General features: G+C 45.2%; 1 protein-coding gene across 4 annotated transcripts in view; it reads left to right on the forward strand.

Annotated features, from left to right (window-relative positions):
• The window catches only part of PLEKHG4 (pleckstrin homology and RhoGEF domain containing G4), an 86,335-nt gene that overhangs the window by 44,048 nt on the left and 27,250 nt on the right, over positions 1 to 15,037 (forward strand). For all 4 annotated transcript variants that reach the window (XM_082289926.1, XM_082289927.1, XM_082289924.1 and 1 more), the window contains exons 11-12: positions 12,307 to 12,445; positions 14,765 to 14,887. In XM_082289926.1, coding sequence (XP_082146052.1) covers positions 12,307 to 12,445; positions 14,765 to 14,887 — 262 coding nt within the window. The remainder of the gene's footprint in view (positions 1 to 12,306; positions 12,446 to 14,764; positions 14,888 to 15,037) is intronic.

Consider the following 15,037-nt stretch of genomic DNA (forward strand, 5'->3'; position numbering starts at 1 on the left):
GCATGAGAAGGCCTCTGTGCTATGTGCTGTGCAAACAACAAGGTAGAAAGGCAGCCTTTGCACCCAAGAGCTTCCAGCCCAGTGTGAGATAACCGCTGGCATGTGGGTGCAGATGAGGGCGCAGGGGGTGGCAGGGTGATGTGGAATAGCTCTGTGCATCCACAGCCTTGCTCTGGTTAAACTCCCTGTTGCCATCACAAGCTGGGAGGTTTGAAGGGAGGGAATGAAGAGAAGATAACAAAGTAGTTATGGAGTATCTCAACACTGTGAAAAGCATGTTTCTCTTTTAAAATTCAGCAATGGATGACAGTGCAAGTTGCTACCTGTCACTGGAAGAAGAGGACTGACATTTTGGTGCAGAGAGGGGAGCATGGGGGCAGGCTATGTAACTGTTCCTGTTTCTTGCTTGCTGTGACTCCTGTCAGGAGCTCTGGCAGGCTATGCAGACACAGTTCTCTTGCTGAACTGGTGAAGTAATCTTGATGCAATTTTGGATTGAGTTAGCACAGTATAGTCTTTTCATTCTCATGCGACATGAGAAGCAAAATAATGTGGGGTTTTGTGCTTTATTTAGGGTTTTTTATTATTATTATTTATTTTAAGCAACACACAGCAACTTCAGAGTCCTAGGAGAATGGGGAGAATGTGCATGAGTTTTATGTTTTGGTTTGGTTTTGAGCTAAGCCTGTGTTTTTGTGCAGGGAAATGATCAACTTTGAAACCTGATCTGACAGAGCCCCTAAGGATAATTTACTGCTTTGGTTACTTTAGCAAGGGCAGGGGTGGGGGATACACACCAAATTGTTTGATTGTGCAGTGCTTGAGTGCATGCCGAGGCTGTTCTCTGCTTAGTTCAGGTTATATTCATTGCCTGCCAGTGTGAAAGGAGACTGTATGCCATGGCTCAAATATATGTGGCTCTCTCCAACTTAAGGAGCATAAATGAATGTAGCAGGAGAAAGTTATTCTCTTCTAGGCTGTGGAGTAGTTGCAGAAACTAAATTCCATCCAGTATTTTAATTTTCATCTAACTGAGGGCAGAGGACTAAAGAAGTCCACTCTTCTTTGTTCCAGGATCCCTTCAAATGGGGAAGAAGGCTCTATCACTTGGCTAGAGAACGCTGTATAAGGCACTATTGGTTTTGGGTCCTCCATGGCTTTGCACTTACTCCTTCTTTCCTATCTGATGTGCAGATATTAAAGGTTCTGAGCTCTGCTTAATACTGTAAAGATGATGATTTTCAAAGGCTTCTTTAACGGATGCGGTCAAAGCAGGGTATGGACAAAATATTGCAACTGGCCAGCTAAGCTAGCATGGAGTGGCTATTGATGTATGTAGGTCCAATATTCTATTTCTAACTGGTGATGTGTGAAAAGGGAACAGGACTGGCTTTGTATGTGCACTCAGCAGGGCTTGTGGTACTGCTGCTCTGAACTTTGAATTGTAAAATCTTGATCTAATGCTTAACAGCCTAATTCCACACCCATTCTCCCAATACTTGAAATAAATTATTTACGAAAGCAAGTCAAATGGCTTTAACTCTTCTAAGCCACCTTTTTGGCTCTTTTGTCTGTCACGTGTCCAGTTGTTGAAGTTTTTTATTGTCCATTGTGGTGCAAAAGTCTGATAAAACGGAGTCATGACTGCCAGGACTTCTTAGTCATAAGTTGAGGCCAGTTGTGAACAGGTGACTGTCCAAATGTGCAGGAATTACATATAAATAGAGAAGACAATTTTTAGAGCAGTTTTCTGGACTTTTGGCTCGACTTAATTACAATATGCCAACTATAAGTGGAGAACTAAAGGTAAAATTGTGATTTTTTTTTTTTTTTTTTTTTTAAATAAAGATGACAAGCCCATCTGCACCTTCACCTTGGGATTAACCAAGCAAGGGATTGACTTGCCTTTTTTTCAGGCAATACCTTTTTGTAGCTCTCACAGATGTCTTTCTTGCTAGTTTGTGGTTTCACGTGGAAAAAGAACACCAGGAGCTGGTAAAAATAGATATGGATGAACCCTTCTGAAAATGCCTGACCACAGGTTGGAGATAGTAAGTTAAAACGGACAAGGAAGCAGGCATGTGCTCAGGCAATCAGATGTTATCTGCCAAATACCTTTCAAGAGCAAACAGCAAGCAAGATTTGCTTTAGTAATGAAACTCTTCCCATGGGATTGGTTGTGGAACCTTCTCTGCTCGCTCTGCCCTCCTGGAGAGCAGAGATGCCCTTTGGAGTGTTTTGTGGCACAGAGCAGTGGGATCTCATTGCTGCTCAGGTCTGACCTGGGGTTTGTGAGGCTTTGCTAAGACAGTGCCACAGGTTCTTTCCTGCAGAAGTTGAACTCATCCCATCAAAGATGTGGGCATGCAGGAGGGATGTGTTGGGCTCCATCCATTAGTTTCTCTAACAGATGATTTAACAGCCTCCGGGAGTCTTTCCTGGATGGTCCCATCCTGACATGCTGTAGTACCACAGCAGTGGCTTTGACCAGTAACTCTGCTCACATTGTGAGCTGACCAGGAGTCCTCATACTCCTTTCTCCACCAAGTACCACTGTAAAAGATAGCCTTGCCCATCCAGCTGCTCATCCACAAAAGGAAAGACTGACTTCTCCAAGCAGTCTGTCTGGAACTCTGCCTTTTCCTAGCTTAGGAAGAAGGAGCTCAGTTACCAGAATACACATCCTGCAGGCAGCTCATTGCAGGGAGTTGGCTTAGGGGCTGTGGAGTGCTCAGCTGGTCTCTGAGATCTCCCACCTCCAGCAAGACCAGGCTGAATTTGGCCTGGAGTTGGTGTGGGTGTGGCACTGATGAGCCAGTATCTTTGTGGCGCCTCTTTAAGTGGTGTAATAGTAGGGCTGGCCACCCAGAGGTGCAGGGGGACTGCTGGAGGTGGCATTGCCACTTGCTCACTGTTGGTGGATTTAAAGCCAGCACATTCGCCTTCGCACCGTCCACTGTGCTGAACGTTCAGTGCTTCTCCAAGTCTGTTAGCTGAACCCTTAGAGGTTTTGCTGGCCCAGTCTTTCTGGAGATTGAAATGCAGAGCTGTTAGCCTAGCTGAAGTTCCTCTTGGTAAGTGTGGCCAAATGGCAGACACCTCCATCACTTCAATGCTGTTAATACTTCTTTTTGCACTTTCAAACAGGAATTTTTAATAACCACAGTCTTGTTAATAAGGTACATAGAGTTGGTTAGAAGGTGTAGCTTTGGCTACTGGTTGTCTAGTGTAGTGATCAACTAACCTGTAGCTTGCAGGCAACTCACTGAGCCAGCTGTGAAAGGTGGACTAAGGTATTGCTGCTTCTGTAGTGGATGTCAAAAACTTAAAGTTTACGATGGAAGTGTCAGAGAAGCTGCCAGAAGCCAGACAGCAGCAGTGGGAGCTCTTGCTGAAGTGAGGCTGTGATGTGGGGCTGGGCAGCAAGGCCAGGATCCTTTTAACCTGGTCTTTAGCCAGGTGTTTTTCACTGTTGTTGTCATTATTGCTGCTCTCCAGCATAGCCAAGAGCTGGGAACACGTGCCTAGCCAAAGTACCCAGTGAATGCCTTTCGTCCTGCAGATGTTATGAGTCACAAGTAGAGTAAAGAAGGTATAACCATTTTATATTAATGTAGAGATGGTTTGTATTAGTTTAACCAGAGTGCACCTGCCTGGCTCCACGACGAACCTGTGTTCTCACTGTGGCATGGGAGTGGGATTGTGTCATGCTCTGCATGGTGATGGGCGAGATAGTCCCAAGGCTAGAGGTGAGAGCTGAAAGGAGAAAAACCTCAGATGGTGAAGGAATGATCATGTTGAGTGCTTGACTCTGTGCAACATGGAACCAAAAAAAGCATCATCTCTTCCCCCAAGCTCCTCATCAGAAAAGAATCTGTGCTTGCAAGCTGTGAATAAGCAGCTTATAAATAGATGGAGGAGTGAATTCTCCTTTGTTTGCAGCAGGCAGTATAGTTAGTCTCTGTACTTTGAGGGTGGAGTGGCTAGAGCCGAGAGCTGGTTTTGTGAGCTGGCTATTTTTAGTGTGGCTTGGTGATGTAGTTGGAAGCCCTGGGTGGGGATCTGAGCTGAGCAGAGGTAATGGACAGTACAGAGCAGACTTCCTGAGCAGCAGCTGCCAGGTTCCTGGTGCTGGACCTGACTCAGTTACAGTGACAAAGAGGGTGATCTTGCAGCCAACAGCCTCCATAGTTCATGTTCTGGCTTTCACACAAACTACTGAGACTCTGGGGCTACTTGAAGCTGTGGTCACTTAACAGTGCAGTGGGGTGTAGCTCTGTGGTGCTTCAGAGCTCATGTTTGTGGGTCTCCAGCAAGGCTCCTGCTAGTAGCAGCTCCTGGGATGTTACAAGGCCTGCATGTGCCAGTCTGCAAAGTGGTGTATGAGCTCCCTTTGGTGGAAGTAGGCCTGGATAATGTACAGGCTCTAAGCCCTCTGCCAAGGGACTGCACAGCACCGTGTAAAGCTTGTGTAGAGTCAGAGAGACTAAGCTGATCAGCCAAAATGTGGAACAAGTTGGGAGCAAGGTTAGAGGGGAGATGGGTGTCTGGTGTATAAAGTCTCAGTTTGGGCAGACTGAGATGGCTGGGCTTCTTGGTTTGTAAGGTACAGTGTGTGCACCATCAAACTGGCAGCTGCTGCTATAGGCTGGTGGTCATAGCCAGGCAACTTATGCTAGGAAATCCTTCCTGGAGGCATTATTGTCTTCTGCCATTCCCTTTCTGTGTTAGAGATGTGTGTCTGCTGCGGCTCTGTGTGTTTGTACGTGCTTCAGAAGATGGTGATGCTTGTGTCGCTCTCACTGATGACAGTTGAGCTAGTGCCTGCTCATCTTCCTGCCTCTCTGGGAACTCTGGGAGCCTCTCATGCTACCACTTGCCAGTGTGCACTCCTGATACGATCTGCGAGAGGCACCTTTCATTGTAGGGTCCTGTGCATGTTCCTCCTGTAGACCTAATCCTAAAACCTCCATCTTGGGATGAGATGTATACTCAATATACCTTTGAAGCCAGATGAAAAAACGTGCTTAAATTCTGAGTTCAAAGGCTGCCACGAGACGCCTCTGCGCTGTTGCTGGTGACACAGAAGGTGCTGATGAGCACTAAGCCTTTGGTTGAGCATGGGTGGCAGTGCTCTTCCCTGGCCTTATTTGTTTGTGTCAGGTGGAGGGAGGAGCGCACTGCGACATTTCTACCCAAACACACACTGTGCTGCTTGGTATTCATTTTGGTTACAGTCTAACCTGTTCCCTCTGTTTGCCTGGTGGTTTTAGCCTGGTAAAAAGCACTTAGCTCGCATTAAACAAATCTTGCTGCTCCACACATAAAGGAGAGTGGAGTTGGGGCTGTTGTCATTCTGAGTGCATGAAGTGCTGTGAGGCGTCAATTGTGGCATTTGCAGAGAGCTAAAAGATTGCAGAGTTCTGTCTAGGTAAGTTTTCATTGTCCTCTTAGGCTTTTTATGAGATGATTCCCCTCAGCTCCCTTTCTGTTTTTTATTTTCTGCTGTCTTGTGTCCTAAATCTTCTTGGATTCAGTGAGAATTTACCCGAAGACTCCAGTTTTGCTTGTCTTTGTTTGCAATGCTTGTCATGCCAACAGGGCATTAGGTAATTAGTGACACACTGTGTTTTATCTGTTTAAAAATATTATGGAAAAAATTGCAGAAAGTTTCCAGTATAGGATGTTAGCTGAACTGCGTGACATTCCTGCCTCAGCCCAGGCTATCCCACAAGCACCATTTTTTATATAACTAGGTTGGGATAGATACGTCTCTTGCTGGGCTGGTTAATAGAACAGTCCCTGCTATTATATGGATCGTACATAGCCCTGGAAGTGGGTAAAAGGAGAATGTATCAATGAAACAGGGACGTGGCTTTAAATGACAGTGTGTATATATTTGAGCAGGGTATCTTGAGGGCCTGGTGGTCTCAGCATCAGGAACCCAGCTCTTAGACTGGTGTATTTGACCAGGATATGAAGTATAAACAAGCAGGTTAATGTACATTAGACAAGGTTTAGAGGTGGAAATTGTTTACAGCTGGTAGAAAACCACATCTGGAGACTCAGTGTTCCCAGAATGGTGTTTCCAAATCCTGTCCAAGGCTCCACTGCAGAGGGAACTTTCCCTGTAAGCAGGCTACTTGTTAGTTTGGTATTTTTTACAATGTTTTTTTTCCAGTTAGTTTTATGGATCTTACTGGGATTTAAAATCAACCAGAATCTGAACACAGTTTTATTATAACTGAATGCAAGCCAGGCAGGAGAACGAACCAAAGGTCACATCTTGGGACTGTGCTTGGACATTTGTTTAACTGTGTGCATTGATCCCTTGGCTTTTAAAGGGATTTCTGAGCTTATTTCTGCTAAAAACACACTTAAATGAACTGTGCTCCAGAAGAGAATTCTCCTGGCAGTTGTGGTTTCCAGTGCATTGTATTAATTGTATGGTTTGCTCCCAGGTCAGGTAACCTAGTGAGGAGAGATTCAGCCAGGTCTGTGGTCTCAGCTAGATCCACTGGTCCCATCCTGAATGGGAACAGGCATCCCACAGGCAACCCCAGATTTGGTGTTTGACCTCTGTGCCTTTGTAAGAAACTTGAGGGTTCTAAAAAATGTACCCTGTTCCTCAGATGCTTTTATCAGGGAATTGAAAAACCGCCATGGCTATTTGTGTTCTGCAGAGAATAATTAGTTTATTTAGCAGTATCTGCTTTAGCTTCACCATGGCTAGTTGGAATTTTAACCTCAGCTGCATGTGAAGCTCTCAGCTTGAAGAGCAGGACTGTGCATTTGAGGTTGACCTCCTTTTATGGGATCATTATAAATATGGCACTTATGTAGGTTGCTACCAAAATGCAGTAATGACCAAGAATGACATTTCTCTTCCTGCAAAATGTCCCTCAGGCACACAGGACTGTCCCTGCAGAGCTGGAAGGATTTCTTCCTTAAGCATTGCTCAGGATGTTTTAAGTGATTTGTAGCCGAGGTATCAGCACACATGATCTGGGTGATGTCCTTGGACTAATCCATCATTTAAACCTCCTAGTTGCCAGATCCTGTTCATTTTCTGCTAAAACCTGTAGAGACATCTGCAAGGGAAGTTTAGCACCAGGAGTGGAAGACTAGATGAGGCTAATGTTGTAACATTTGACTGTGTTTTTTCTAAATTACACTACAATTAAGGATATCTGATTTTCCCAGGACAAGTTAGCTGTACTATACTTGCCTAAACCCCATCAAATACTCTACCAAAATTTTGTATTTACTTCCATCCATACCATTTTAAAATTGACCATGGCTGGTCAGAGGATGAACTCTGATTTCAGCCCTTTGTTAGATCTGTTGTTCTTGCTGTTTGTCAGAGCAGTTCTTCTAGGGGCTGACAGGAAAGTGCAGAATAGTGATGGTTCTGCTGCTCCCTTCCCTGTGCTCTCCTGTTTGCATCTTGCTGGCATTGGCAGGCATGGCTCAGGCAGCACCTGCTTTTGTGATTCTGCTGGATGCTTCTTCTGTGGCCATCTATTTTTTGAAAATAAAACAGGTATTGTGCTTTGAAAACTAAAGTGTAACTCTCCAAGGCTGGCTTTTTTTGAAGAATGGATTCAGACAGAAATGGCCTTTCTAAATTATAGGTTTAAAATTACCCTATCATTATACAACAGCTTGGCACTTCTCCAGAAAACTGAAGATGTTTGGAACCTTTTCCACTGAAACGATAATTGCCCAATGAAAACAGGATTTGGGGAAACATAAACTGACATCAAGCTACTCCTTTTTGCTATAAATTATATTGACTCTTCACTATTGCAAAATTGCTTTTGATGATTTGACCATGGAAGAATGTAGTGAAAGACTCCTATTACCACACTCCCATGCGCAGGGAAATTGCAGTGCATCCACACAAATCTGAGCTTAGATGAGACTTTCCACTGACTTCAAACAACTCTGCCTTTTGTGCTCAGAGTTGCACAGGCCACTATTAAAATATCTTTAAAGTCCTTAACAACCAGGTGTTTCTTTTGTGTGGCAGGATGGAAGTCACTTTTTCTTCAACCAAATTTTCAGTATTTGGTTTGTTTACTCCAAGCTGCCTTGAAAGCACGGAAGGACAGGAATTCAAAACTTCTGAGTCTGAAGCTGAAAAAGAAATAGATATTTTTGTGAAGTATCATTTTCCCCATAAAACTCCTGGTTGCAGGATATCGTGGAGTTTACTAGTGCACTGGAAATCATTTAGGAAGTTTTCAAGATCTGGATCAGCAAATGGGGGGGGGGGTGTAGATAGATAAGCAGATATACAGAGGTTTGGGAGAACAGGCTTAATGCCCAGTGGATCCTGGCTGTAAGTGCTGAAGTGCCCAAGTGAATCGAAAAAACAAACTTTCCCATGGACTGTGAGCGATTTCTTTGTTTGGCCCAGTTTGCCTACCTACTTTATACTACAGCATGGAAAGGCTTATATTTTCCTCTGTGTAAGACAGTAAAGGATGGATGTTAGAGAGCCTGTCAGGCTGGTAAAAGTGAACTGTCAGGGGCTGACAACATATGAATGGAGTTACCTTGGAGATACAACAGAAGACCAACAACTAGACGTTGAGGTTTTAATGAATGCCTGCTAAGCAAGGCAGAACGTGTGAAAACAACGTGGCTGGTCCTTGGAACAAAGGGCTGAGGTGCTGGGATGCTGGAGGAACTCACAGAGGAGGAGGAGGAATGGTGTAAGGCCACACCCGAAGTTGCTTGGGGGCTCTGAGCCCAGAAGAGCTGTTGGAAACATTTTTTTTGTGTGTGTTGTTTGCAGTCACTCAGGAAACCATTGGCAGGACCATGAGAAGGGGCAGCCTTAGAGTGTTGAATTGTGGCTGATAAGGGTATCAATAGCCTGCTGCAAGCATTCGAAGAGAAAAGAATCACTTAAATGACAAGAGTAAGGGATTTTGGCTTAGAGAACCCTACACAACCCAACTTACTGACAAGAGTTAATTTCCAGCCTTTTTCTGAACTGAATTCTCCGTCTAGTTCCTGCTTATAGCATAAACTCCCAAATGCATCCTAGACTGACTTCAGGTAAGTTTGAGATGCCTGTGGATCAGTAAAGCAAAGATCTTGTGTGTGTGTGTGTTCAGTAACAGGATGCCAGTTCTATTACCACTGAATCAGCTGAGATGGAGGGAAGATGACTGAGTGTGCATAGGTGTGTAGATTCTGTACATCTGTAGCTGCCACATTATTTACCAAGACAGGTATTTTACGATGACATCCAATGGGACAAAGGGCTCAGTGCTTGCTTCTAAACTGGAGCTCCCTTCCATGTTCTGCTAATGCACGTAAAGGCTTGGTTGCATTGAGATCTTCAGAGGCAGGATAACTCTTTCTGTGGAAGGAATGTGTGGGGCCAGAAGTGCTGTTTGGGGTGGATTTTTATCAGTCCTTTAGTTGGGCACCAAGAAGATCACTCAAGCCCCTTCTCCTGAAATGGGTTCCTCAGGGCTTGCTGGGTGGGTCAGCCAGGAGTATTTTATTGCTGCCATTTTGAACCTGACTTTCCCTGGAGGGGTTTGCTGATCATAAGGCCAGCACTGGTCCCAAGTGTGCTCCAAGAGACTGGTCTTTTCCACAGTGGCACAGTGAATTAGCCTCCTTACACAGTGACCTTGTGGTATGCCTATTTCTGATTTTAAAATTATGTGAAATATGGGTTTTGTTAGCTTTTTTTTTATAATCACTTCCTATCCCTCTACCTTGAGGGTGATTTTTTCCCCCCCCCCCCCCATAGTTGTAGCGTTGTCTTCAGGAAAGCTTGTATTTTATGTCTTTGGGAAATGTGCTTTCTGCTCTGTGAGAAATCTGTAGTATTTCTTAGGCCTTGCAGCCTGGATTGCTACTGACTTCTGTTGAGGAAAACTACTCAGACTTGTGACAATGGGAGGGTTGTTTCCTCTGTCAGGTATGGAAAGGGGCACAGTGGGACTCCCTGGCTCCCATCCCCGTATCAGATCACACTCTGTGCTAGGTCAGGCAACGCTAGAGCTGGAACCCTTGTCTCAGGTTCCTGTGCCATCAGGTTGCCATCTGATGATACTATGTTAAGTGGTGAAGCCATACATGCTCTCTTTTGTCATTGGCTTGGGTGGACATAAGGACTCCTATTACAGAAAGGTCTAGCAGGTCAATCTGGCTTGCTGATGAGTGCCATCAAAGAAGTAGCATCAACACCAAAGTGATTTCCATGGAAGCTCAGGGAAGGATTGGAAAAATATTTTGCCCCATGAGGGGATAATTGCAAATGTTTGCATATAGTAGCATGGAATGCCTGAAGTTATAGGTGCTTGATTATCTGTGCCAGCGGGAGGAAATGTTTGCTGTATCCATGTGTTTTCCTGAGTGGATGAGAGCACTCATGCCAGCAGGGAATTCAGCCTTGTGGGAGTAAGACTGAAGGGTGTCTGCCTGTCTGGCCATCAGTATGCTGGAGACTTACTCAGAAAATGGGACCTGACAGATAAGCTCTGCTGCACAAAACCGAACAGCATTAATGGTGTTGCCAAATTTAACTTGCAGCCATCGTCTGAACTGTTTCTCGTTAGCTGTCCCAGCTGTGTCACTGCTGCTGACGGGAACTGGCCTCCACAACCTGCTCTGTAAACACTTTCCAGAGCTCAGCTTGGACAATGATTATGACTGCTGCTGTGAGTCTCCTGGGTTGGATCTGGGTCGGTCTGTAGGAAAGGATTACAAAACAGAAGGCTCATATCATCACAGTTTGTTTACGGCGGTTTTGGGAAACGCCAGAGCGGCGGTACAGCTTGGATCTTTCCACTGAAGCCTGCAGATTCTCTGTAGAGAACCTGTCTGCTCTGCACTGCAGTAGCACTGATCTTAGTCCAGAAACTATTCGGGTATTTTTGGCTGCACTTTGGAGAAATTCATTCAGTCTAATGGCATTTCAAAGAGGAAAAACAGAAGTATCTGAGAGCCTGAGGTTTGAGAAGTTGGCTGTTGCGCACTGGGTGGAATTCTGAATGGAAAAATAGTGTGGATTTCTGCTATGCAGAGCTAGTTGTCTAGACCTATGGCGCTACCTCGTGTCAATTAAATACTATATAAAAGCTACAGAATGGCTGCTACTAAATGTTCATATTCAGTTGCATTTCATAGGTTCAAGATTGCCTGTAACCCCAGACAGAAATAAACATGCATGCTGAGTTGTTTTGAATTATATTCCATTAGCAATATTAGCTACCTAGTTTGCAAGTGCTTTAGATAATTTTAATAATATGATAAAAAAGCCACACTCTAATAAGTCAGAAGGTTGTAAGACAATTAAATGAAAATTGGTTTAGGGTGAGTACAGAAGATGATGAGGCAGTTGAATGTGCCAGTGTAGAGCACAGCTGAGGGAGGCTGTAGTGTTTTCTTGTAGCTGTCTCTTGAGCCCATAATTGTAGGAGAGGGAAACTAGAAGTAAAAGAAATACAAGAAGAATAAGCTTGAATGCTCTTCTGTCTTCTGGATCCCATCTGTAATTCACCCAAGCCTGTGCTGGAGAGATGTTGCACACATCTAAAAGGAGCTTGCTAATATTCATCATCTTACCAAGACCCTGGCTGCAGCATCTGAAGGCATTGGGCTCCATCCTGAACTCCTCCAAGCTTGCCTGTGTGCTGTGGGCAGGCTGGCAGGGAGAGTGCCTTCTGGTGTTGCTTGCTGGTCTTTGGTCAGCACAGCTGCCTGTGGAAGATAGGGAGCTCTGTCTATGAGTCTCTTCAGCACAACACTGCAGAATCTGATTTCCCTTGGCACTGAGCTGCTGTACACTTTGCATTTTTGTTTGGCTGGTGGAAAGCCTGCGAGTGAGTGAGGCATCAGGCACTTAATATTGTTGTCGTCACTCAGGAGAGATTTGCTTACTAGTGGTGTCTTATTTACTTAATTAAATTCAAATGGTGGTTTTAGATGCTGAAACTGCTTGACCCTGTGTTTTGTGAAAATCCACTGATGCAACAGTCTATGTTTATGAAAAGCCGAAAGTGTGAGAAATACAGTAAATTTTGCAAGGAGCCTGGCTGGGAGGAGATGCTATTGTCCTTCCTGCCAGGTTATCTGCATTGGAATCAGCGTGGTGAATCATGGTAATGTGCAGGGAGCAGCAATATTCTCTTCTGTTCTCCATGTGGAGATAGCCAGTGAGGGTCCCATGGGGAGGATGACTGGAGTGCTGTTGGTGGCCAGGTTGTGTTTGCATGAAGTGCTGGGAGAAAGACCTAATGCAAAACCCTTAACCAGACCTGTGTCCCCTTGCAGAGATGCACTTGATGCTGCCAGTGTGCTTTATAATCAAGTTGATGAGGGCGTTCACCGACTGGTGATGCTGTCAAACAAGCGCATCCAGGAACTGGAGCTGGTGATGGAGTTCGAGAAAGTGGAAGAGTGTTTTAAGGAGGTAAGGCCTGCCTATCAGTTCCAGTGACTGCTGCCCTTTGACTGTGTGTTCCCCTGCAGGTACTGGGCCTCTTGATGCGTTGTGAAGTGTACAGTGATGCTTGATCCTTTAAAAGAACAGCTGAACATAAAAATGTGAGATAGAGTTTCAGAAGTGCTGAGAATTAAACCATTTATTTCCCTGGTATCTCTTGATGCCAGGTGAAAGTCTCCTGGCTTCTCTCTAGGTGTGGATCAGTCAAACCCCATAAATATCTGTGAAGTGTATAGGTAAGCAATACACTGGGAGTCTGGGTGTCTTTTTTGGCCCTCTCAGCAAGACTTCACCTTGAGAAGCAGCAGAGTGATGACAATAAGTCTGCATGTCCCCTCTGGGCTGTAGCTCCTGTAGCATTTGCTGACATCCTGTTGCTGAATATCCCTGCCCCACAGTGGCTGCCCATCTCTGTCCTGTACTCTGTTGTTTAGATTCCTGTGCTGTTCTCAGGTCCCTGCTACCTGATAAGTCCAGGCACACTCCTTCCCCTCTGGGTACAGCACCAAATGCAATTGGTTTGCCTTTGGGTGCAGACCTCTATACAGGCTTCAGGCACGGAATGGCCTCGTGTCCTTAGCCCAAGAGCCATACTCAACCTCCCACCCCCTGCACTTCTGTGGGACCTTCAACTTCCCTTCGTTTGGTGCTTGTTGAAACTCTTGACAGCCATGGGATAACTGAAGCAAACAGGCACTGGCTTTCAGAAAAACTTTGGAAATCTGTAGCCATGTTGATAGAGGACCTCAAAAAGTCATAAAACAGCTCAGATCTCAGCATCCTTCAAGAGCTGATCAGTCCTTTCAGTGTTGCAGATCCCAGATGTTCCATGCTACAGATCCCTAAGCCTGAACTCAACCTTGAGATCATGGAGTTGCGTGGTCTCCTGTGCTGTAACTCATCAACAATGGGAAGTTCTATGTGTCCTTAAAAATAAGTATTAGTATCAGTTTCACCATTGCTCTTCAGGGGTTCTGGGCTCTTCTCCTCTAGTGGGAACTGGATTTGCAAAGGAGGCTGTAGCCTACCTAGTTTCACAGGCCAAGGTGGATCCAGGAGTTTTAATGACCTCCCATTTGGAGGTAGACACTTGGGCGCCCTGCAGGATGTGTTCAGGACAAGAAGTGTCTTGCAAGAACCTGGTAGAGACTCTCTTAAACACACAGGTTCCTAATACCAAACAGAAATGAAAAAAGGCACAAAAGCAGGCACTGCAACCTGTCCTTGCTTTAAGCTGAACTTAATTTTTTGTTGAATGGCACCGACTGCTCCCAGCTTACTTTGCTTGTAGATCCCCAATAATGCCAGCAGTTGCTCCTGCTGTTACGCCTGCCTGGGAGCTCTAGGCAGCAGCAGTGTGCCCCTCTGAAGTACTGAGAACCCACCCCCATCTCTTCCTCTTGCCAGTGGGCTTGTTCCTTATAACTTTCTCACAGTCCACAAAACTAGGAGTTTGTCCTTGACTATGGGGTTGAGTTGGGATATGGATTCAGATGATACAGGAAAACACAATGTGTGGGCGTTAGGAAGCACTTAGTCTGTCCCTTCCCTCAGGTGCACCTATGCCTGGAGCATTGCCGACAAGTTTGGCAGGCTGCTTTTAAAATCTACTGGTGATGGAGATGCTGTGTTATCCTGCCTGGCCTCCTATGACTGCTTTGCTCTTAGGATGCTCTTGTTAGTCAGTCCTCTATCCCTCTTTGAGGATATGAGCTGATAAGTGCAGCAGTGGCTGGGTTCCACTGAGGAACATGCAGTTGCTGCTCAGCTTTGTGGAGAGCTGCCTTCAGAAAACCAGTAGCTGAGAGTCCCAGAGAACCATGAAACATTGCAAATGGGGAGAATCCATCAGTACATTCACACTGACATAGTTTGTGTCCTGCCAGTCAGAAAAGGGAAGTGATGTAGGAAATCTGGCAGCGAGGAGATTTGATCCCAGTTTGGGGTAGCAATAATAGGAGTGTCAGGCCAGTCTGCAGGTTGCAGAGCTTGCTTTAGACTGTGGCTCACCCAAAACAGAGCCCAGGCGGCCACTTGCCATGTTTATGCCTAAGGCTGGTGAGCAATAGCAGAGCTTTTCAATTACTCTGTAACCTGAAGTGGAAAAACTCTTAGCAGGAGGCTCAGACTGAAATGCCAGAATGGGGGTAGAAGTCTACACACATTCTTTCCAGTAATGAGGTGACCAACATTATGAGAGCAGTTCCTTGCTCTTTCCACATAAAGGCCTACGTTGGTGAGTAGCACAGGGTGACTAATAAGCGGGGCTTATCCCTTTTCTCCTAGGTCAGCAGTTGGATTGAGAGTGTTGGCAGAAAGCGGCTAAAGGAAACTATCAACCTTGATGATTCTTTGGAGATGCTGCTTCAAGCACAAAAGCAGTTCAAGGAGTTTGATCTTGTTGCCAGTGTAAGTGGTTTTGGATTGGAAAAATATATTCTCCAGTGTCTGAGTTGGTAGCATGTCTGTCTTGTATGTGCTCAACCAAACACATGATGCTAAGAGTGTTCATCACCAAAGTGTGTGTCATTCCTTCTCACTAGGTAGCATCCCAGCTCT

The sequence above is a fragment of the Coloeus monedula genome (assembly GCF_965178545.1).
Source record: "Coloeus monedula genome assembly, chromosome: 13".
Lineage (NCBI taxonomy): Eukaryota > Metazoa > Chordata > Aves > Passeriformes > Corvidae > Coloeus > Coloeus monedula.